This window comes from Sesamum indicum, linkage group LG4 (genome assembly GCF_000512975.1).
Source record: "Sesamum indicum cultivar Zhongzhi No. 13 linkage group LG4, S_indicum_v1.0, whole genome shotgun sequence".
Classification (NCBI taxonomy): domain Eukaryota; kingdom Viridiplantae; phylum Streptophyta; class Magnoliopsida; order Lamiales; family Pedaliaceae; genus Sesamum; species Sesamum indicum.
Genome location: NC_026148.1, coordinates 13,589,621 through 13,607,044, shown reverse-complemented (window position 1 = coordinate 13,607,044; position 17,424 = coordinate 13,589,621). Strand labels below are relative to the sequence as shown.

General features: G+C 32.7%; 3 protein-coding genes across 3 annotated transcripts in view; 2 read left to right on the top strand and 1 right to left on the bottom strand.

The window, feature by feature from the left end:
* Window positions 1-1,380, top strand: part of LOC105160951 (thylakoid lumenal 15 kDa protein 1, chloroplastic) — a gene marked incomplete at its 5' end in the record, with an annotated part of 5,938 nt that extends 4,558 nt beyond the window's left edge. Inside the window, 2 exon segments of the mRNA XM_020693152.1 lie at window positions 902-962; window positions 1,036-1,380. Of these exon segments, the coding sequence (XP_020548811.1) occupies window positions 902-962; window positions 1,036-1,087 (113 nt within the window).
* Window positions 7,587-8,748, bottom strand: LOC105160991 (transcriptional regulator SUPERMAN-like). Its single transcript, XM_020693462.1, has one exon. The coding sequence runs from the start codon at window positions 8,610-8,612 to the stop codon at window positions 7,803-7,805; it is 810 nt and encodes a 269-aa protein (XP_020549121.1). The 5' UTR covers window positions 8,613-8,748; the 3' UTR covers window positions 7,587-7,802.
* On the top strand, window positions 12,586-15,617 carry LOC105160950 (tropinone reductase homolog At5g06060). Its single transcript, XM_011078492.2, has 5 exons — window positions 12,586-12,745; window positions 12,836-13,043; window positions 13,949-14,165; window positions 14,260-14,366; window positions 15,130-15,617. Exons 1-5 carry the CDS (start codon window positions 12,669-12,671, stop codon window positions 15,319-15,321), a joined length of 801 nt encoding a protein of 266 aa, XP_011076794.1. The 5' UTR covers window positions 12,586-12,668; the 3' UTR covers window positions 15,322-15,617.

The window sequence follows — 17,424 nt, the reverse complement described above, 5'->3', positions numbered from 1 at the left end:
AGTAAAAAAAATAAATTAGGACAAATAAGAAACAGAGTAGCAGACTGTTATGGAGCCGTAAGTAGTTGGAGTGATCACTTGATCTGATATCTGCAATCAATTAAACCAGTTATTATCATGATATTGAAGTACTTCCTAAAGCGGCTTGGTTGATTTTAGAGAAATAGTTCATCAGCTAGTGTTTAGTTCTTTGCTTTTTTGTCATTTTAATTCATGCTTGTTGGAGGGCAAAGAGCAACCAGTACATCATGAGAGTTTTTCCACTCTGGAATATAGCTCTGAGCCATAGCTAGCGGCGATTTGGGTAGCCCATCACCTCAACTTCCCTAGTGTGCGTAGTGGTCCATAACACATTGACGGCTTCTTGCACAGATTTGGATCTTGGAATTTTAATGTCTAGTGACATCTCTTTGCTGTGAAATGGCAACAATGATTTCTGTTAGAACAAAATCCGTTTGGTCCAAATTACCGAAGGTGAAATCATTCTTGGAGGAAATTGAAACCGACTCCTGAGAAAGAGTGGTACTTGGGGTAAGACAGAAATAAGCATCTAAGATAAGATGCATTGTTATATGTCAAGATACCGCCCTTTGAAAATAAGTAATTGAAGAATTCATGATAAGTTTGTTAAATGAAGCAGGCCTGCCTATGTAAACATTATTAAGCAAAAAACCCCTAAAAATAGAAAAAGGCAACGCCACCCCACGTAAGTGGCACTGAGCTTGTTTAAAGTTTAGGGGATCTCATGCCTCTTTTTCTCTTTTTCTCTCAGAGGTTTTTTGCCTGTAAGTATTTTCACGATGGGTAAAACTTAATTAACCCTTGCCAAGCTGAACAACAAACTTCCAAAAGAACTCGCTTTTCTTGAATCTTACTGATATTTGTTTTGTTCGATCACCAGACTTCACAGATGTTCCATTGAGAGATGACCAACGGGAGTACCTCTGTAAAGTTGCTACCGGGTAATGTCTTCACTGCTACATTATTATGCAAACTGCATCTTCATTAGCTCTCTAAAATTTATCTTGTCACCAGGGTGAACCCGGTAACTGGTAATGAAACAAGAGAGACATTGCTTTGCAAGTAACACATCGTTTTGGGAGTATACTGGTGTATAAATTCCTCGGAGAGCTGTCAGTGTCGAGCACCCCACGACATTTTAATCAGATAATCTTGCCGTGTGATTGTGAATAGTTTAAAGTTGTTGTTGAGACCTTTCTGAATGAAGTTTTCAGTATTCTCCGGAGAGATGCCGTTATCCTGCTCAAATGTGGTGGCATAGAATTGAATTCTGAGAGACTACGACGAAACGTGAAATATCTCTTCAAACATTAGCTAGTTTTTCTACTATTAATAAAGTAGGTGTTTACTGTTTTTTCTTTTCTTTTCTTTTTTCGTTTTGTTTTTTTTTTTTTTTTGTATTGTTATTCTAATATGCCTTTCTCAACTTTAAATGGGTTAAATACAGTTTACCTCATCGTAGATTAGCATATTACCCTTTATGAAAAAAAATAGCAATTTATTTTTATATTTGTTTAAAATGAAGCAATTTACCTCTTTAGATAGGGAGATAAATTGCTTTATTTTAAAAAATATAAGGGGGTAAATTACTATTTTTTTTTCATAAAAAATAATCTACTCATTTAAAATATCACAAGGGTACCTGCATTTTTCCCTCACATCTGGAATTGCAAAACCTGGTCATTTCATGATTAAAGTGGTCACATTAAGTTGTTAGGTTTGAACTCATTAATAATTAAACTTGACTTAATTACTCTAATCAACCTATAATAATTAGTTTACATGTAGATGGCACCAACTACCAAGTCATTTTCCAGGAGTAACTTTGAAATGCCATTTGTCAATGAGGCCTAGTTAGTTCTGAACATGAGGCCCCGTCATTTTAAAAATTATGAGTTTGAATCCCGTTAAATATTAATATTCTAAACATTATAATCGATTTATTTTAACTATTTATTGTTCATCGTTCGTATTTCAAAGATCCATCCGGTCGTTAACTAACCTCAAAAATTAATTAGTATGAACATAATAATTATGAATTGTTACAATTTCACAATGTCAATTAGCATCTCCATTTTTCTCCAAAGACTGCTTCTTTCTATATCCAAATCAAATAGAGTTGCTAATGACATTTTCTTTTTAAATAAATGATGAATTATTTAATTAAGGCCTGCGAACATACAACATTTGATTTCGATCCCATTGGTAAGGTCATTAATTAGTTTAATAATATAATTAACAATTGATATATTAATGTTTGACACCGTCGTGGTATAGTTATATAATATTAACGAATTTAAAATTTAATAAAGACAATTTGTAATTGATCATATTCTCCTAATTATAAATGGAAAACAGAATTTCACCAACCCCCAACTTAATGGATTTTGGCTAAATTAAATTTCCTGATTTATTGATTCATTCAATTAAAAACAATATATTATTCGAATAATAATATACAAGAAATATTATATAATTACTTTAATAATCATACAATAGTTGTTAACTCTAATTAGTATTAATGTTTGATACTCCTGGTACTATAATTATATAATATTCATGAATTCGAAATTTAATAAAAGTCCATCGTTCTCCTATAAGAAAAAAATTGAAAAAATAACAGCAATTAACTCCCAATTTCTTGGATTTTAGCTAAACGAAAATTTTGAATAACTTCTTTTTTGCTCAGTGAAAGCGATAAATTATTATTAGAATCGTCAATATCTAAGAAATATCAACAACGATAACAACCATAAACTAGTAATCAATATTAAATAATTATATCTAATCAACGCTTATTATTAAGTAGAAATGTCTCACATATTGGTGGGGTTCGAATACATGATCTTAAAATCATGAGCCTCGACTTCGCAAATTGAGTTGGGCTTTGTTCACAAAATATTGAATAATTTATTGATTACGTGCATGAGCACGAAGCACAAACAACATTTTAGATTAGATTAAATGCCGATATTGTCAAAGAAAGCGAAAGAAGGAAATGCGTAACATTCATGCTATCAAATTTCAACTAAAACAGTCTTGTAAGGAACCCTAATTCATGAGCTCATCGAATTGACCTCCATGCATTTGCAAGATCACTCTTGCAACATAGGATTCAATGTAGTCAAATTTGTAGTTTAATAATTATGTACATTTGTTTTTCTGTATTTCACTCCATAGTTTATTTCCCTTTTAATAACATATAAAAAATTTATAAGATTCAATCGCAATGCATCTCATTTATGTGACCTCTAAATTAATTCCAAATTGTGTATAATATTACCTAGCAACGGAGAATATAAGTTAATTAGTTAACGGGGAAATAACATTTTTTATCCCATAAATTAGGTTCGTTTCATTTTTAATTCCCTTTATTACGGGATTAACACTTTTAGTCTCATAACTTACAAATTATTAATTAGCGCTTTCGATCCTTATTCACTTTTTCGTCTAAAATTTAACAGTATATATATGGGTCACGTGCCTAGCATGTGGTCGTTAAGTATTTTTAGTTGAAAGAAAAATTGGCCCTTCTTCCAACAATAGCATATGAATGCTACATTTGACCTACTTGATTCACTTGTGGAAGACATGATTTTTTATATTATTTCTATTAACTTACAGAAATATGAGAAAGGTGAGATTTTTTGTGAGAGAAGAAATAAATTTCCTTTACTTTGTCCTAATTTTCTTCAAATTTTATTTTTTCCCCCTCAAATATAGTCATATTTCTCTCCAAAAGTGGCCCTAAGCTGGAAAGCACGTCAAATTTTCCTCCACTAAAAAATATTTAATACATGCTAGGGACTTTTATTGTTAACTACAATGACAAGTTGAAAAAAATATAATTTTAGTCCTGTAACTATAGTGTGTGGTACTTTGGTCCTATACAAATTATTTTTCGTAATTTAGTCCTGTAACTTTAAAATTTGGTAATTTCATCCTTTTTCGGTCGATTTCACTGGAAAATTGCACATGACCCAATAAACTAATATGACTTGCAAATCATATGCAATTTTCCAGTCAAACTGATCGAAAATGAACCAAAATTGCCAAAATTATAAAATTCCAAGACCAAATTGTATAAATCAATTCATAAAAAACAAAAAATACCACCCTTTTAAATTACATGATTAAAATCATAACTTTTTCATATAAAGTCATATTTCTTCGTGTTAGATCACCTATATTACCTGGTGAATTCTAATAATTGTTTGATAGCAACATGAAAACAGACAATTGGATCGATGCCCCATGCATGTGAAACTGCTCTTTCTTTATTTATCCTAACTAGACAGCACTGTCCCAACTCTGAACCATGCTTGTTGTCACTAGTTGTTTAGCTGTTCCGGACAAACTCATCAACCCCTTAAACCCTCCCCTCATTGAACATTGTTCTTACAGCCCACAGAACCCTGCCACCAAATCTTACTTTTCATCTACTTCAAAAAGCATATATACCTTAATTGTAATATGGACCATTTCTGTACTTGGATGATCTCTTACAGTTACCTCTGTAGAAATTTGAGAACCCTTTCAAGAATTGCCCCATTTACATGAAAGCTGTTCTCAGTAACGGTCCTATGGTCGAATAAATTCCTTGGTAATATTAATATACATACGTCTGTTTGTTTCTGAATATCTATGCAGAGAAGTGGCCATTATAAGTCAATGGCCATGTTCCATCAAAATCGCATTCGTGGAAATGGCAAACTCGCCGTGAATTCTGCAAGAACCTTCGGTACCAAGCCCTAACTTCGGAAATTTCTATAGATATATGGGCTATTGGTTTCTGCATGCTACATATATAATGAATTAGGTTTGAGTATATTTTAATCATGTAATTTTGGTTTTTTTATTTTTTTAGAGTTGCAAAATACTCTCGTAACTTTCAGATATTTTGTAATTTTTGACCTTTCGGTACCGGATTTTGTGAAAGTTGTTGTTAAATCATGTTTCTCTCGTAATTTTCTATTTTTATCCTTTATCTTTCTAAAAGTTGCAAAAGAATCCTGTAACTTTTTAATATTTTCAATTTTGGTTCTTTCAGTGCCGGATTTTGTAAAAGTTGTCGTTACAAATCATGCACCGAGTCTTTTTTTTAATTTTTCGTCTGTATCGGAAAAAATGAACCAATCAAAACAAAAATTTCCTTAAATAAACCATGTGATGCGCACATATTTTATTCCGACGACTTTAGCAAAATCCGAAATGGGAAGGACCAAAATTATGAAATGTGAAAAATTACAGGACCATTTCAAATCCCTAAATTAGAGGAGCAAAATATACTTAAACCTATATATATATATATATATATATGGGCTTTAGATTCTGCATGCTAAAAATATATAATGAAATATGGGCTAGTTAGGGTTTCAAATTAAAATTCAATATGTATTAATTAACGTATAGAGTGGGTAGGCTGTTGACTTAATAGTGAATTTTAGTGTATATGATTGTCTTCACATAAGCTTCTATGTGATATTTTGATAACATACATACGGACAAGAGTAAAACAAATAAAGACAGCATGAATGACAACATATGATAATCAAACCATATATGTGTTTGAATTATTAATACTCCTTGTCTACTTTATGTGTGTATATATATCCATCATTTTAATAATCAAGATCCTGAATTTTAGATGGGAATAATTAAGAAAGAAAAAGAAATTATATTATTACTATTTACTTTTAGACAAAGCAACAATTAATTATAGTTATTAGAAAATAAAATTTGTACAATCTGATCTGATCAAACCTGAAATATTATATTTATCATGAAATTGATATACAATTTTAAAAAAGTGACCAATCACGTAAAAAAAAATTTATATTTATAGATAGACTCCCAAATTGCATGACTATTTATTGCATGGTTAAGAGAGGTGTTGGGAAGTTTCTAAGAGGAAATGAGAGGATGTAGAGCGAGAAAAGGTGCATGCGTCCATGTCATGTGATATTCCTAGTGGGTTTTCGATGCTATCAAATGTCAAATTGCTCAGTTATTTCATCATCATTCATATTTACATATGTCCCACACGGGAATTAATTCATCTCTCGCCCACCTCCTCCAATCCTCTTGCTGTAAATTCTTCGCGTTGACGTTGTAATATGGCAGTTGATGAGGTCTAATTTAATTGGTGAAAATTAAAATTAAAAAGTCTGGTTTCGAATCCCACTTTATAATTTATTTGATATTATTAATTAAAGTATAATTTTTTAATTATTTTAATTTGTTAAATATAAGATATTTTTTTATTTAGTTAAATATATAAAATATTTAACATGAATCATTATAATTGATTATTTCAAATAATAATAACCCATCGCTTTCATTTAAAAAAAAAAGCAAATAAACAATGTAATATTGCAGGCGAATTCTTGAAGATTAAATAAGTTAATTAATAATTCGTTCACACTTGCAAGAAAAGTAAATTCATTTTTTTACTGAAACGTTAATATTAGGTTTTGATTGTTTCAATATTACGACTTCCTCAAAACAGACTATTATTTAAAACAAGTATTTATTGTAGCAGTTGGGAATAAAAGTAAAAGGAAAAACCCTGATATCTCCATAAAAGGACAGTTTTATTAATCTTTGATTGGCTTTTTAACCAATTATCGTTCCCAAAAAAAAAAAGTTGAACTCAATAATTTGATGAAATAACAATGAATCAAGGTTGTGCAATGGCTTTATTAGCCGTTGTTTTAGCATACACGACCAAAATAATAGTAGAAAAAAAATATAAATTTTTAGTCCTGTAATTATGTAGGGTGGCATTTTTTGTCCTGCACAAATTGATTTTTACAATTTAGTTCTGTAATTTTAAAATTCGGCATTAATTTTCGTCCTTTTTAGACCAAATTGCTTGTGACTTGCACATGACTCTATAAAGTTACAGTTTTAGTCATGAAATTTAGGGATGTTGGTACTTTTAGTCCTGTAGCTTAGGGGAGTTGGGATTTTTTGTCCTGCACGAATTGATTTACAGGACCAAGATTGCAATTCAATTAGATCATGTACAAGTCGCATGTGATTTTTCTGCCAAAAAAGGACTAAAATTATAAAAATTAAGGGGCTAAATTACAAAAATTAATAAACTAAGGATCAAAAATACCACCCCTACAGGATTAAAATTATAATTAATTTTTTCATAATTGTAATAGCTAAAAACCATGAGAACTATTCTGGTCATCATTAATTAAGAACTATGTTAATTAAATACTTTAATCATAGCTAAAATCATACCAAATTTTGATTAAACATTATTAAAAAAAAAAAAGAACTCAAGTTTTTAAGTTTGTTAACTTGTTTGACTCGTGTAATTGATAGTTTTTATTACCACAATTTTTAGTCGTAATAATTTATTTATTAATGAATGTCTGAAGTGAATATTATTCCGATGTTATTTACAAAGTTGTAATAAAATGAGTAATATTATTTCATAATTTTTCTCATCATTCCATTAACATGCGAAAAACTCAGAGTGACCAAACCACTTCTAGAAAATGCATTGGTTGACTCTAAGCAGATGATTAACATTCAACAAAATCCAAAGAGTGTATGTCAGATGATGAAAAAGGTTGATCACTATATATATATATATATACATGTATTCAAGTGATTATTAACTAGATTACTGATAATAAAGAATGAGTAGGAACAATACGTAACACTCTGAACTAATCAAGATTAAGATGAAAATTGGAATAAAGAAAAAAGAAAACACGTAATTCAATAGTTGAATTTGCAACCCCAAAGCAGTAAAACAAGTCCTACTTCACAGCCGGAGGATCCCCCAACCTGAGCTCAAGATCTATGTCCTCCCTGGAACTGTCACTACATCTATCACTTGAACACAGTTTTCTCTGAAGAAAAGGCAACGCCGAGGCCGCACTTTTCTTATGCCTCTTAACAAAGTCTATACCAACTGATAACTTGGTTTCAATAAAATCATCATACCCTGAAGCCGGTTTCCATGGTTGAATACTTGGACTAATTTCTTGATCAAAATTCGACAAGGGCTCTGGCAGTTGCGTCGGATGACGTCGACCCGTTGCGTTTTCTTGAGCATGGGACCTACCTGGGGGTTCTTGACATGAGTTAGAAGTATGGTTTTGCTGGTGATGAAGAGTTCCAGCTTCAGCTTGTTGGGGAGGACTGGATTGCTTGAGTTTCGCTCTGTCCCGCCTGTGGACATTCATGTGGCCGCCGAGAGCTTGGGCTGACCGGAATGCTCTTCTGCAGAAGCTACATGTGTAGGATCTTGGAGGCCACATGAACCCCCCAAGGGGTTCTTGAACCTCTTCCCATGAACAGTTGAATGAATTCATGGAGGATGGAAATTTGCTTGCACTTATGAGGGTTTTGCTCTTCATCCACATTAGATAATTATGTGTTGTGCTATAGGGTTCCATTGGGATTTGCTTGGAATTGAAGGGTTGGTCTGAAATGAGGTAGTGGGATTGTTGTACGAAGAGAAAGGAATGTGAATATGTATCAGATGTATAGAGGAGAAGGGTATTTATGATTTCAAATTTAATACATGAAAGGTACAAAAGAATCTGGGAGAAAGAAAATAACATACGCTGAAAAGGTTTTGTTGGTAGTTTTGCAGTGTGGTACCTTTCATTTGGCTCTTTTCTTGTGTAGTTTCTCTGTTGGACTTTTAGGTTCTCTCATCCTATGTCTAAAAGGATTTGTTAGTCATTCTTGATTTATTGTATTATTAACTTCTTTTTAAAGACTTTCCCGTGCTTGTGACTAATTTGTGACGAGTAATACTGGGAACAAGAAATGTGTCACAAAATTCTTCCAAAAGTGATTATTAAAATTTAGCGACGGCTTCTCAATTGTAGGACTTGTTGCAGAATTTGGTGTAATTTTAGTGGGAGTGTTTTATGTTGCAATCAAGGGCGTGGCCAAGCCTTGTTCTCCCAACTCTGCACCATGCTTGTTGTCACTAGTTGTTCAGCTGTTCCGGACAAACTCATCAACCCCTTAAACCCTCCCTTCATTGACCATTGTTCTTACAGCCCACAGAACCCTGCCACCAAATCTTACTTTTCATCTACTTCAAAAAGCATATATACCTTAATTGTAATTTGGACCATTTCTATACTTGGATGATCTCTTACAGTTACCTCTGTAGAAATTTGAGAACCCTTTCAAGAATTGCCCCATTTACATTAAAGCTGTTCTCAGTAACGGTCCTATGGTCGAATAAATTCCTTGGTAAATTTAATATACATACGTCTGTTTGTTTCTGAATATCTATGCAGAGAAGTGGCCATTATAAGTCAATGGCCATGTTCCATCAAAATCGCATTCGTGGAAATAGCAAACTCGCCGTGAATTCTGCAAGAACCTTCGGTACCAAGGCCTAACTTCGGAAATTTCTATAGATATATGGGCTATTGGTTTCTGCATGCTACATATATAATGAATTAGGTTTGAGTATATTTTAATCATGTAATTTTGGCATTTTTATCTTTTTATTTTTTTAGAGTTGCAAAATGCTCTCGTAACTTTAAGATATTTTGTTTTCCAATACTGAATTTGCGAAAGTTGTAGTTAAATCATGTGTCTCTCGCAATTTTGTGTTTTTATCCTTTATCTTTCTAAGAGTCGCAAAAGAGTCCTGTAATCTTTTGATATTTTGCAATTTTGGTTCTTTCAATGCAGGATTATCCGTCCGTTACACATTCTCTACTTCCAGGGCTAACTTGAGGCATCCGATGTGGCTGGCTGAGGAGGTGTGGCGCCAGCTGTGCAAGTATTAGGCCTCTGCCATTTCAAAGAGAATTTCATGAAAAATATAGCTAACAAGGTGGCGAACACAGCATCAACCTCAACTGTCTACCGAGGGGGTCATCCTCCTATGGGATGCACAAAAGAAAGTTGGTAAGTAGCTTCCTTACTTAGTGGAATTATTAATAATTATTATTTTTAGTGGCTAATGAATTTTAATTTTTCTTCATGAGTCCCAAATCGGCATGCCGTCAAAACAGCTGGAGCTCCTTTCCAAATGCTATTAAAAAAAAAAAAGACGGACTTCAATTGGAGTGGCCCAAGGTGGAGTAAGTTGTGATAAGTTTGCAACTTTCATATTCCATTAGAAATAATTATAATTAATTGTTTGCTATTTTTTTTATTTTTTTCCCTTATTTCAAGAGATATTCCAAAAGTTGCTCGAGAACCATACTGCAGCGGCTGGGCAGTATGTTGCATCTTCAACATCATTAGTCACCATGATAGAAGAACAATGTGGGTCAGTGCAGCTAGAGCCCCAAACAAGGGCTGAATATTCGATCTAGACTTAGGGCCCAAATCTCCATTACGGCACCATCCAAGAGTAGTGTATCACCACCACCATCACTAGCAGCACCCCTGAAGGGCGCCAGACTCGAGCGATGGATGCAACAGATAGAGAGGATGATGCATCGTATGATAACTCATTTTGGTGTCCCATCATATCCGGAGTAGTCCGGGCATCCATTCGATGACCTTGCCACATCAAATGGCACCGTTCAAGGCCATTAGTTGGATGATGATGAGCAGGAGCAGTAGGAGAAGGACGCCACTTTAGAATAGAATTCTTGTTTTTTTCTTTTTTTCCAAGTTATAATTTCAAAATAAAACTATATTAAATTTTGTTGTATTTTTTTATTAAATAAATTTATTAATTTATTAATTTCAAATTTAATTTAATTGCATCCCATTTCAACTATTAGATTCAATTTTAAAAATATAATTTAACTAAAACCAGTAATAAAATTAATCTTTGTTTTTTTAAAATAAAATAAGATTTGACCATGGACTTTACGATGACAAAGCTATCGCAAAACTAAAAACAATTAAATATCCTAGATGTTGAAAAAACAATATACCCATTATCGTCTCAATTTGCGGCAAGACATGTCTAAAACTTGTCCCAAGTTTTGCGACTGACAACCGCTGCAAAATGAGACTGAAATTTTGAGAGAAGTTGAGACTGTTATCCGTCACAAAGTCCGTCCCATTATATTTACAAATAGTGTATATAATCCATCGCCAATGCAGACGCAAAAATCGACTCAAATTCAATGAAAATATTTCTCGTCCATTGCCATACCTTTTTAGGGGAACAACTAAATCATGCGAAACACATGGTAAAACTTGCGATGGTATCTCATCTCCCATCGGAACCATTTCCCGCCTCCACCTTAACGAACTGGTATTCGCCCATTGCAACACTAAAATACTGATGTCAGTCCGTCCTAAAATTCACTATAATCACCGACACTAAAAGACCTTTATATATATATTTAGTGAAATATATATTGTAACTTACAAATTTCGCCAAGTTTATAAAATAACTTAAAACAAAAAAATAAAATAAAATAACAAAATATAAAAACGGGCAAAATTCATGTGGCAAAATAATTTTTACCCTAATAATTATCGGAAACTTGTCAACATCTCCTCAATTTACCATCTAAAAAATGTATTAATTGTTTAGTGAAGAACAAATCGAAGATTAGTCACTCATAGTGCTTTTGCAGTAGATTCCAAGCTAAGCAAATACATTCACAAGCAACCAACTAATTGTGCTAAATATGGGTGTAGTTTAGACGTTCAATTTAGAAAGCATGAAAGAGATTTTTGTATCAATACTTCAAAAAGTATTCTTTTGTCAATCTAGTGAACGTCTTAGAATCTTTTCAAATAGTCCCACCAAAAATCACGACAAATAATGCAATCAATTCCTCTCTTTTGTGTATATATACGGAAAATACTGTATTTTTCATCCTGTAATTATAGTTGGGTAGTATTTTTAGTCTACTCCGTCGCAATTGTACAATTAATGATAATAATATAAAAAAATTAACATATTCGTTTGATTTATGTTGAAAAATAATAATTTTATTGAGGAAGAAAAGACACATACTTGAAACGCGACAGCGCGTTAGCTCCAATTATTTGAACCATAACTTACTAGTAAACAGCATATGGCACAACCAAATAGTATATAAGACAACGTGATCAGACAAACTATGTAACAAGTTACTGACATACATGAGCTTAAAAAATGTCATTAGCAGTTATTAAGGAAAAGACTAGTCAAAATTAACCAGTTCCGGTTCAAATTCTACTTAGAAATTTGTTTGCTTATATAATTGGTAAATTACAACGACCCCTGATTTTTATGAATAAATTTTCGTTATTTGAGAAATTATCAATAACTCCTCATTATTTGAGAAATTATCAATAAACCCTCATTGTTTGAGAAATTATCGATGCCCTTTATGTTTAGTAAAATTTTGTAATTTTCAGACGGAAGTTTGAAATTGTCTATTTTATCCTTGCTATACTTTTTTTATATAAAAAATGAAAATTATAAAAAATTATGGACGAGGTGGATAAAAGGATTTAAACAATTGTTCACTCGGTCCATAAAAAAATTTAAGAAATTTTAAAAATTAAGTAAAATTATAATTAATAGTCCACAAGTACATTTTGTCAATTCACCACGAAAAAATGGAAGAAAATCTAACCGTGACTAACAAATTAAGGGAGTGTTTACTATCCTTTATCTAACACAGAATCCTAAGGCCACACGCCATCACTTTCGAGTGTGTGCGAAAAAGAGAGAAACTTCAATGGCAGGGAGCTCGAATTCAAGATGGTCGCTTTCCGGCATGACCGCTCTTGTCACCGGTGGCACTCGTGGAATCGGGTGGGTTTTTCCTTCTCTCTGCCCTCCTTGCTTGTCCTCTGGGCTTAAAGATCTTTATTGCACGTAAACTGTTTGTGAAAATGGCGTCAGGCAAGCAACTGTGGAAGAGCTGGCTGAAATGGGTGCAACTGTGTACACTTGTTCTAGGAATGAAGAGGAGCTAAATCAGCGGTTGCAGGAATGGAATTCTAAGGGGTTCAAAGTTAGTGGGTCTGTGTGTGATGCGTCATCTAGAGAAGAACGAGTCCAACTCATGGAAAAAGTGTCCTCTGTTTTCAATGCCAAGCTTGACATTCTTGTAAGTGCTCAGGGCTTACATTCGTATGATGCTTTTCGTTAACTTCTAAGCAACAATTTGTTATAGGATTGATTGGTAGACATTCTTCGTTTTGAATTTGACGAGACAATCGAGTTCGTTGTAGGATTGATTGGTAGAAGATTTGCTGGTTTTTGCCTCATGTGAAATGGACATTGTGCACTTGGTATTAACGGGTGTATGTCCTGTTTGCTGTGTTGATCATTCTCTTGATAGTTCATACACGTGCCTGGAAATTTTAAGAGGTGTTGTAGGATCCGATTGCCCTCCAACATGTCACTCATTTATGTGTAATTGGCTTTAGATTCAATTTGCATAATATGAAGTCACTACGTATGATGTCTAGTTGTAGATGCAGAGAAACTATTTGCTATTCGATGTATGACACTTCTTGTTGTACTTGAGACGCCATAACCCAGCAGTTCCTCATAAACTGCTTTACAAAGAAACTGTTAGTTTGCTTAAGAAAGTTAATTGGTCTATGCTTTAATAGTTAATCTTGAGAATTTCAACCATTTCCTTCTACAGTTGCAAAAAAAGACTAGTATTGTCGCCTAATGTCTCCATAGAGTAATTTTTGGGTGATCAACATTACTGACCAATAGAGATTGTTTCTCAATTTTAATCCTACTAGTTAGATGTGCATGAAATACTCTGAACCCATACTACAACAAATTAGGGAAATATGAAGAATGAGTGAGTTTGTTTTACTTGTAACACGAAATACTATGCGTCTATATCTATATTTTCTATGTTTCAAAGTCTGCTACTACTTAGTATGGCAGTTGTATACCTGAATTTGGGCCATCTAAAGGAATAGATACGCTTTACAGTCTCAGGAACAGTTGGGAAATACTTGAAATGACCTCCACGATTCTCTTATGTAGATAAATAATGTTGGGACTAACATCAGGAAACCAACTGTTGATTTTACTGCTGAGGAGTATTCAACTATCATGGCTACAAACTTAGAGTCTTCTTACCATCTATCTCAACTTGCTCATCCTCTTCTTAAAGCCTCTGGAACCAGCAGCATTGTATTTATTTCCTCTGTTGCTGGTCTGGTGCACTTATTTTCTGGATCTATTTATGGAGCAACTAAAGGTATGTTATTATGCTGAAACTACTACCTTCCCAGAATCCCAACTAATGAATTATTTAACAATAGATATGGACTCTTTAACTTCTATATTTACAGGAGCAATCAATCAACTTACAAAAAATTTGGCCTGTGAGTGGGCAAAAGATAACATTCGGGTGAACAGTGTTGCCCCCTGGTACATCAAAACCTCTCTTACAAAATCTGTAAGTTCTCTTTTTCTTTCATTTCTGGAAGATCTGTTTGTACCATTTAGATTTTAGGCAGCCATATAATGGGATGCCCCTATGACACTTACCCAGGGATGAATCTTCTGCAAAATCAAAAACATAGACATGTACAGTACTTATGCTCTTAATTTTTGGGTGAACTTTCTCTGGCGATAAAAAATGTGCTTGTGGCTTGAATTTATATGTATTTATTAGGTTTTTAGTTTGGGTTGAGGTTTACAATTTGAAGCTGGAATTTTCACCTTCCTTTTGGATGGTTTATAAACCAAGAATTTGTAGAAAAAGAAAAATAGCAGCCATAATAACGTGCGCTGATCTATGAAGCGTAGGCTTGCTTTTACTCTCAACCTGGTGTGCGTCATCTCTCTGATTGAGAATGCGTTTTCCCTATTCGATGTTTAATCACATAATGGAAGTTTTAAAAGGATTTTCTCCTGGTTCCTTACAGTGTAATATGTGGTGGCTTCTGCGAATTTACCTTCTTACCAGTGCTAACATAACGAAATCTGAAAATCTGTCCTTTGAGTCAATATTTTGTAGTTTGTTTATCGTTTTACACGCTAACGTCAAAGGTGTCATGTTACACTAAAGACTGTGATACATACCATTTTGAACTTGGATTTTACTCTGCAGAACACTCTGAATTGCTCTTGTGCTCACATATATGTCTAATGCAAACCATGGTGGTGCAGTTTTAAATACAACTTTTTCAGTTGAGGCAAGTTACTTGTGTTTGCAGTTGCTTGAGAACACAAAGTTCTTGGACAATGTAATATCCAGAACTCCTCTGAAGCGTCCTGGAGAACCACAAGAAGTTTCATCCTTGGTAGCTTTCCTTTGTCTTCCTGCTGCTTCTTATATTACTGGTCAGATCATTGCTGTTGATGGAGGAATGACTGTCAATGCGTTTCCTTTGGACAACATTAATTGAGTCTTTGCCCTCTATATGTTCTTTCAGCACCACATCTTAGAATAGGGACCCAGTTGGGAAATCCAAGCTGTATGAGCAACTTCCCCATATCGTTTTCCTGTTCATAATGCTCTCTTTTACTTTCAAATTTATGTTGCTGGCCTTTGATGGCCTAGCATCACCTTGTTTATGAAGTTGTTTTGCAGGCTTATGGGTGTGGGATCTAGTAATATAATACATGGATGTTGGATTTGGATACTTAGAGCTTAACCCCATTTTGTTCGTATGATTAGGCATGATAAGATTGTTATGCATAATCACACGTTTTGTACGCATTATTAGAGTTCGGTTGTATAATATTAACTGATGGGATAATGCATCCAACCTAAGAGTTGGGATACATTATTCCATTGATTAGTCTAAGCTAGGATTAAAACTTTTTTTTCCTTATATGCCCTTACACTTATAGTTGACATAATTTTTGTGATTCATATATTCACTCATTATTAAGTTGGTTGATTATTTCACTTCCTCACGAAAATCACTTTTTTCACTTTGGTTGTTCCCTTGTGAAATATATCTAGAGATGGCAATTGGGTTTGGAAAACTAGGGCCGAACTGGACGGGGCGAGTTTGGTATTGATTTTGGTGGGTTCGGGTCCATCGGGTTGGGACCCCGCTGGGTTCGGGCCGGGTACTGGTTTTGTATTGGACCCACTCGGGCTTATATTTTATATATTTTTTTATTATTTATATTCATATGTAATACATTATTAATAAAAAAGTATAGTATTATACGTAATTCTTTAAGTAATTTGCATATATCCAACTCTATATAAGAAATACAAAAAATAAAAAATTAGTTGATGAGAACACTTTCTTTAATTAATTTACTTTAAGAATTAAAGAAATTAATATTTAATATATTATTTTTTGAGTTTAATGCAATTTACCCTATGAGATTGCAAATGAGCAAATTACTTTCTATGAGAAAAAGTAGTAATTTGTCCTACTGTCCAGGTAGATAAATTGCTTAATTTTAAAAAATTATAAAGATGTAGATTGTTGTATTTTAAAAATACAGACGGGTTTATTGTTACTTTTTTTAATAAATAATAATTTGTACATTTACAATATCATAATGGACTAAATTGTATTTTTTTCCACTATTTTTCATATAGAGTCATTTTATGGGGACAAAATTTCATTTGTCTAAACTCCCACTTTTTTGCCACCTATTTTAACTATAGTGAAAATTGAGATTATTCGAAAGCACGGCCATTGTCAGTAGCCTAGATTGGATTGGATATCTTTGTTAATCTAAATCTCATTTCGCATCATATCTCTTTTTATATTATATCATAACTTTTTTTATATCGTATTATAACTCTTTTCATATCGTATCATAGCTCTTTCACATCGCATCGCATCACAACTCTTTTCACATCATATTTATATTCAATTTCCACAATTTTCTCATTCCATATATCACCATTCTTGTAAGCACTTAGTAACGTAAAATCATATATTTACACATTTTCATTTATCAACACTAACAACACACTGTTCAACAAACTTAATACTTCAATGCCTAAAAAAACCTAGGAAATTGCTAAGAGGATACACAAATATTTTATTATCAAAATTATTATATTTTTATTTCGATACTTTCTACCATCATTATCTATCTGTATATATAGAAAAACCCATTATATAGAAACTTAGATATAGATTCAAAAATTTGAATTATAGGGTATAAATTTTAAAAATTTAGAATACAAATTCAACTTCTCTATTGTTGCAATGCATTTTAAATTTTTATTTTTTAATATAACTAATTACTTAGTAATGTTATGTTATAAATATTGATAAACAAAGTAAGTAGAAAAAATAAATAAATGAAATATTATTATTAAGTATGACACTCAAATGTAGAAAATAAAAAATAAAAAAAATATTGATTAAATTTTATTTATTTATTTTTGTATATTTACTATCTAAGGGTAAAATGGGTATTATATAAAAAGATAAATAAAAAACATCATTTGGGTAATAAAGTGATATTAATAGTGAAACCCAAGTACTGATCAAGTTTTTTGTAATTACTCGTGTAACAAAATGATA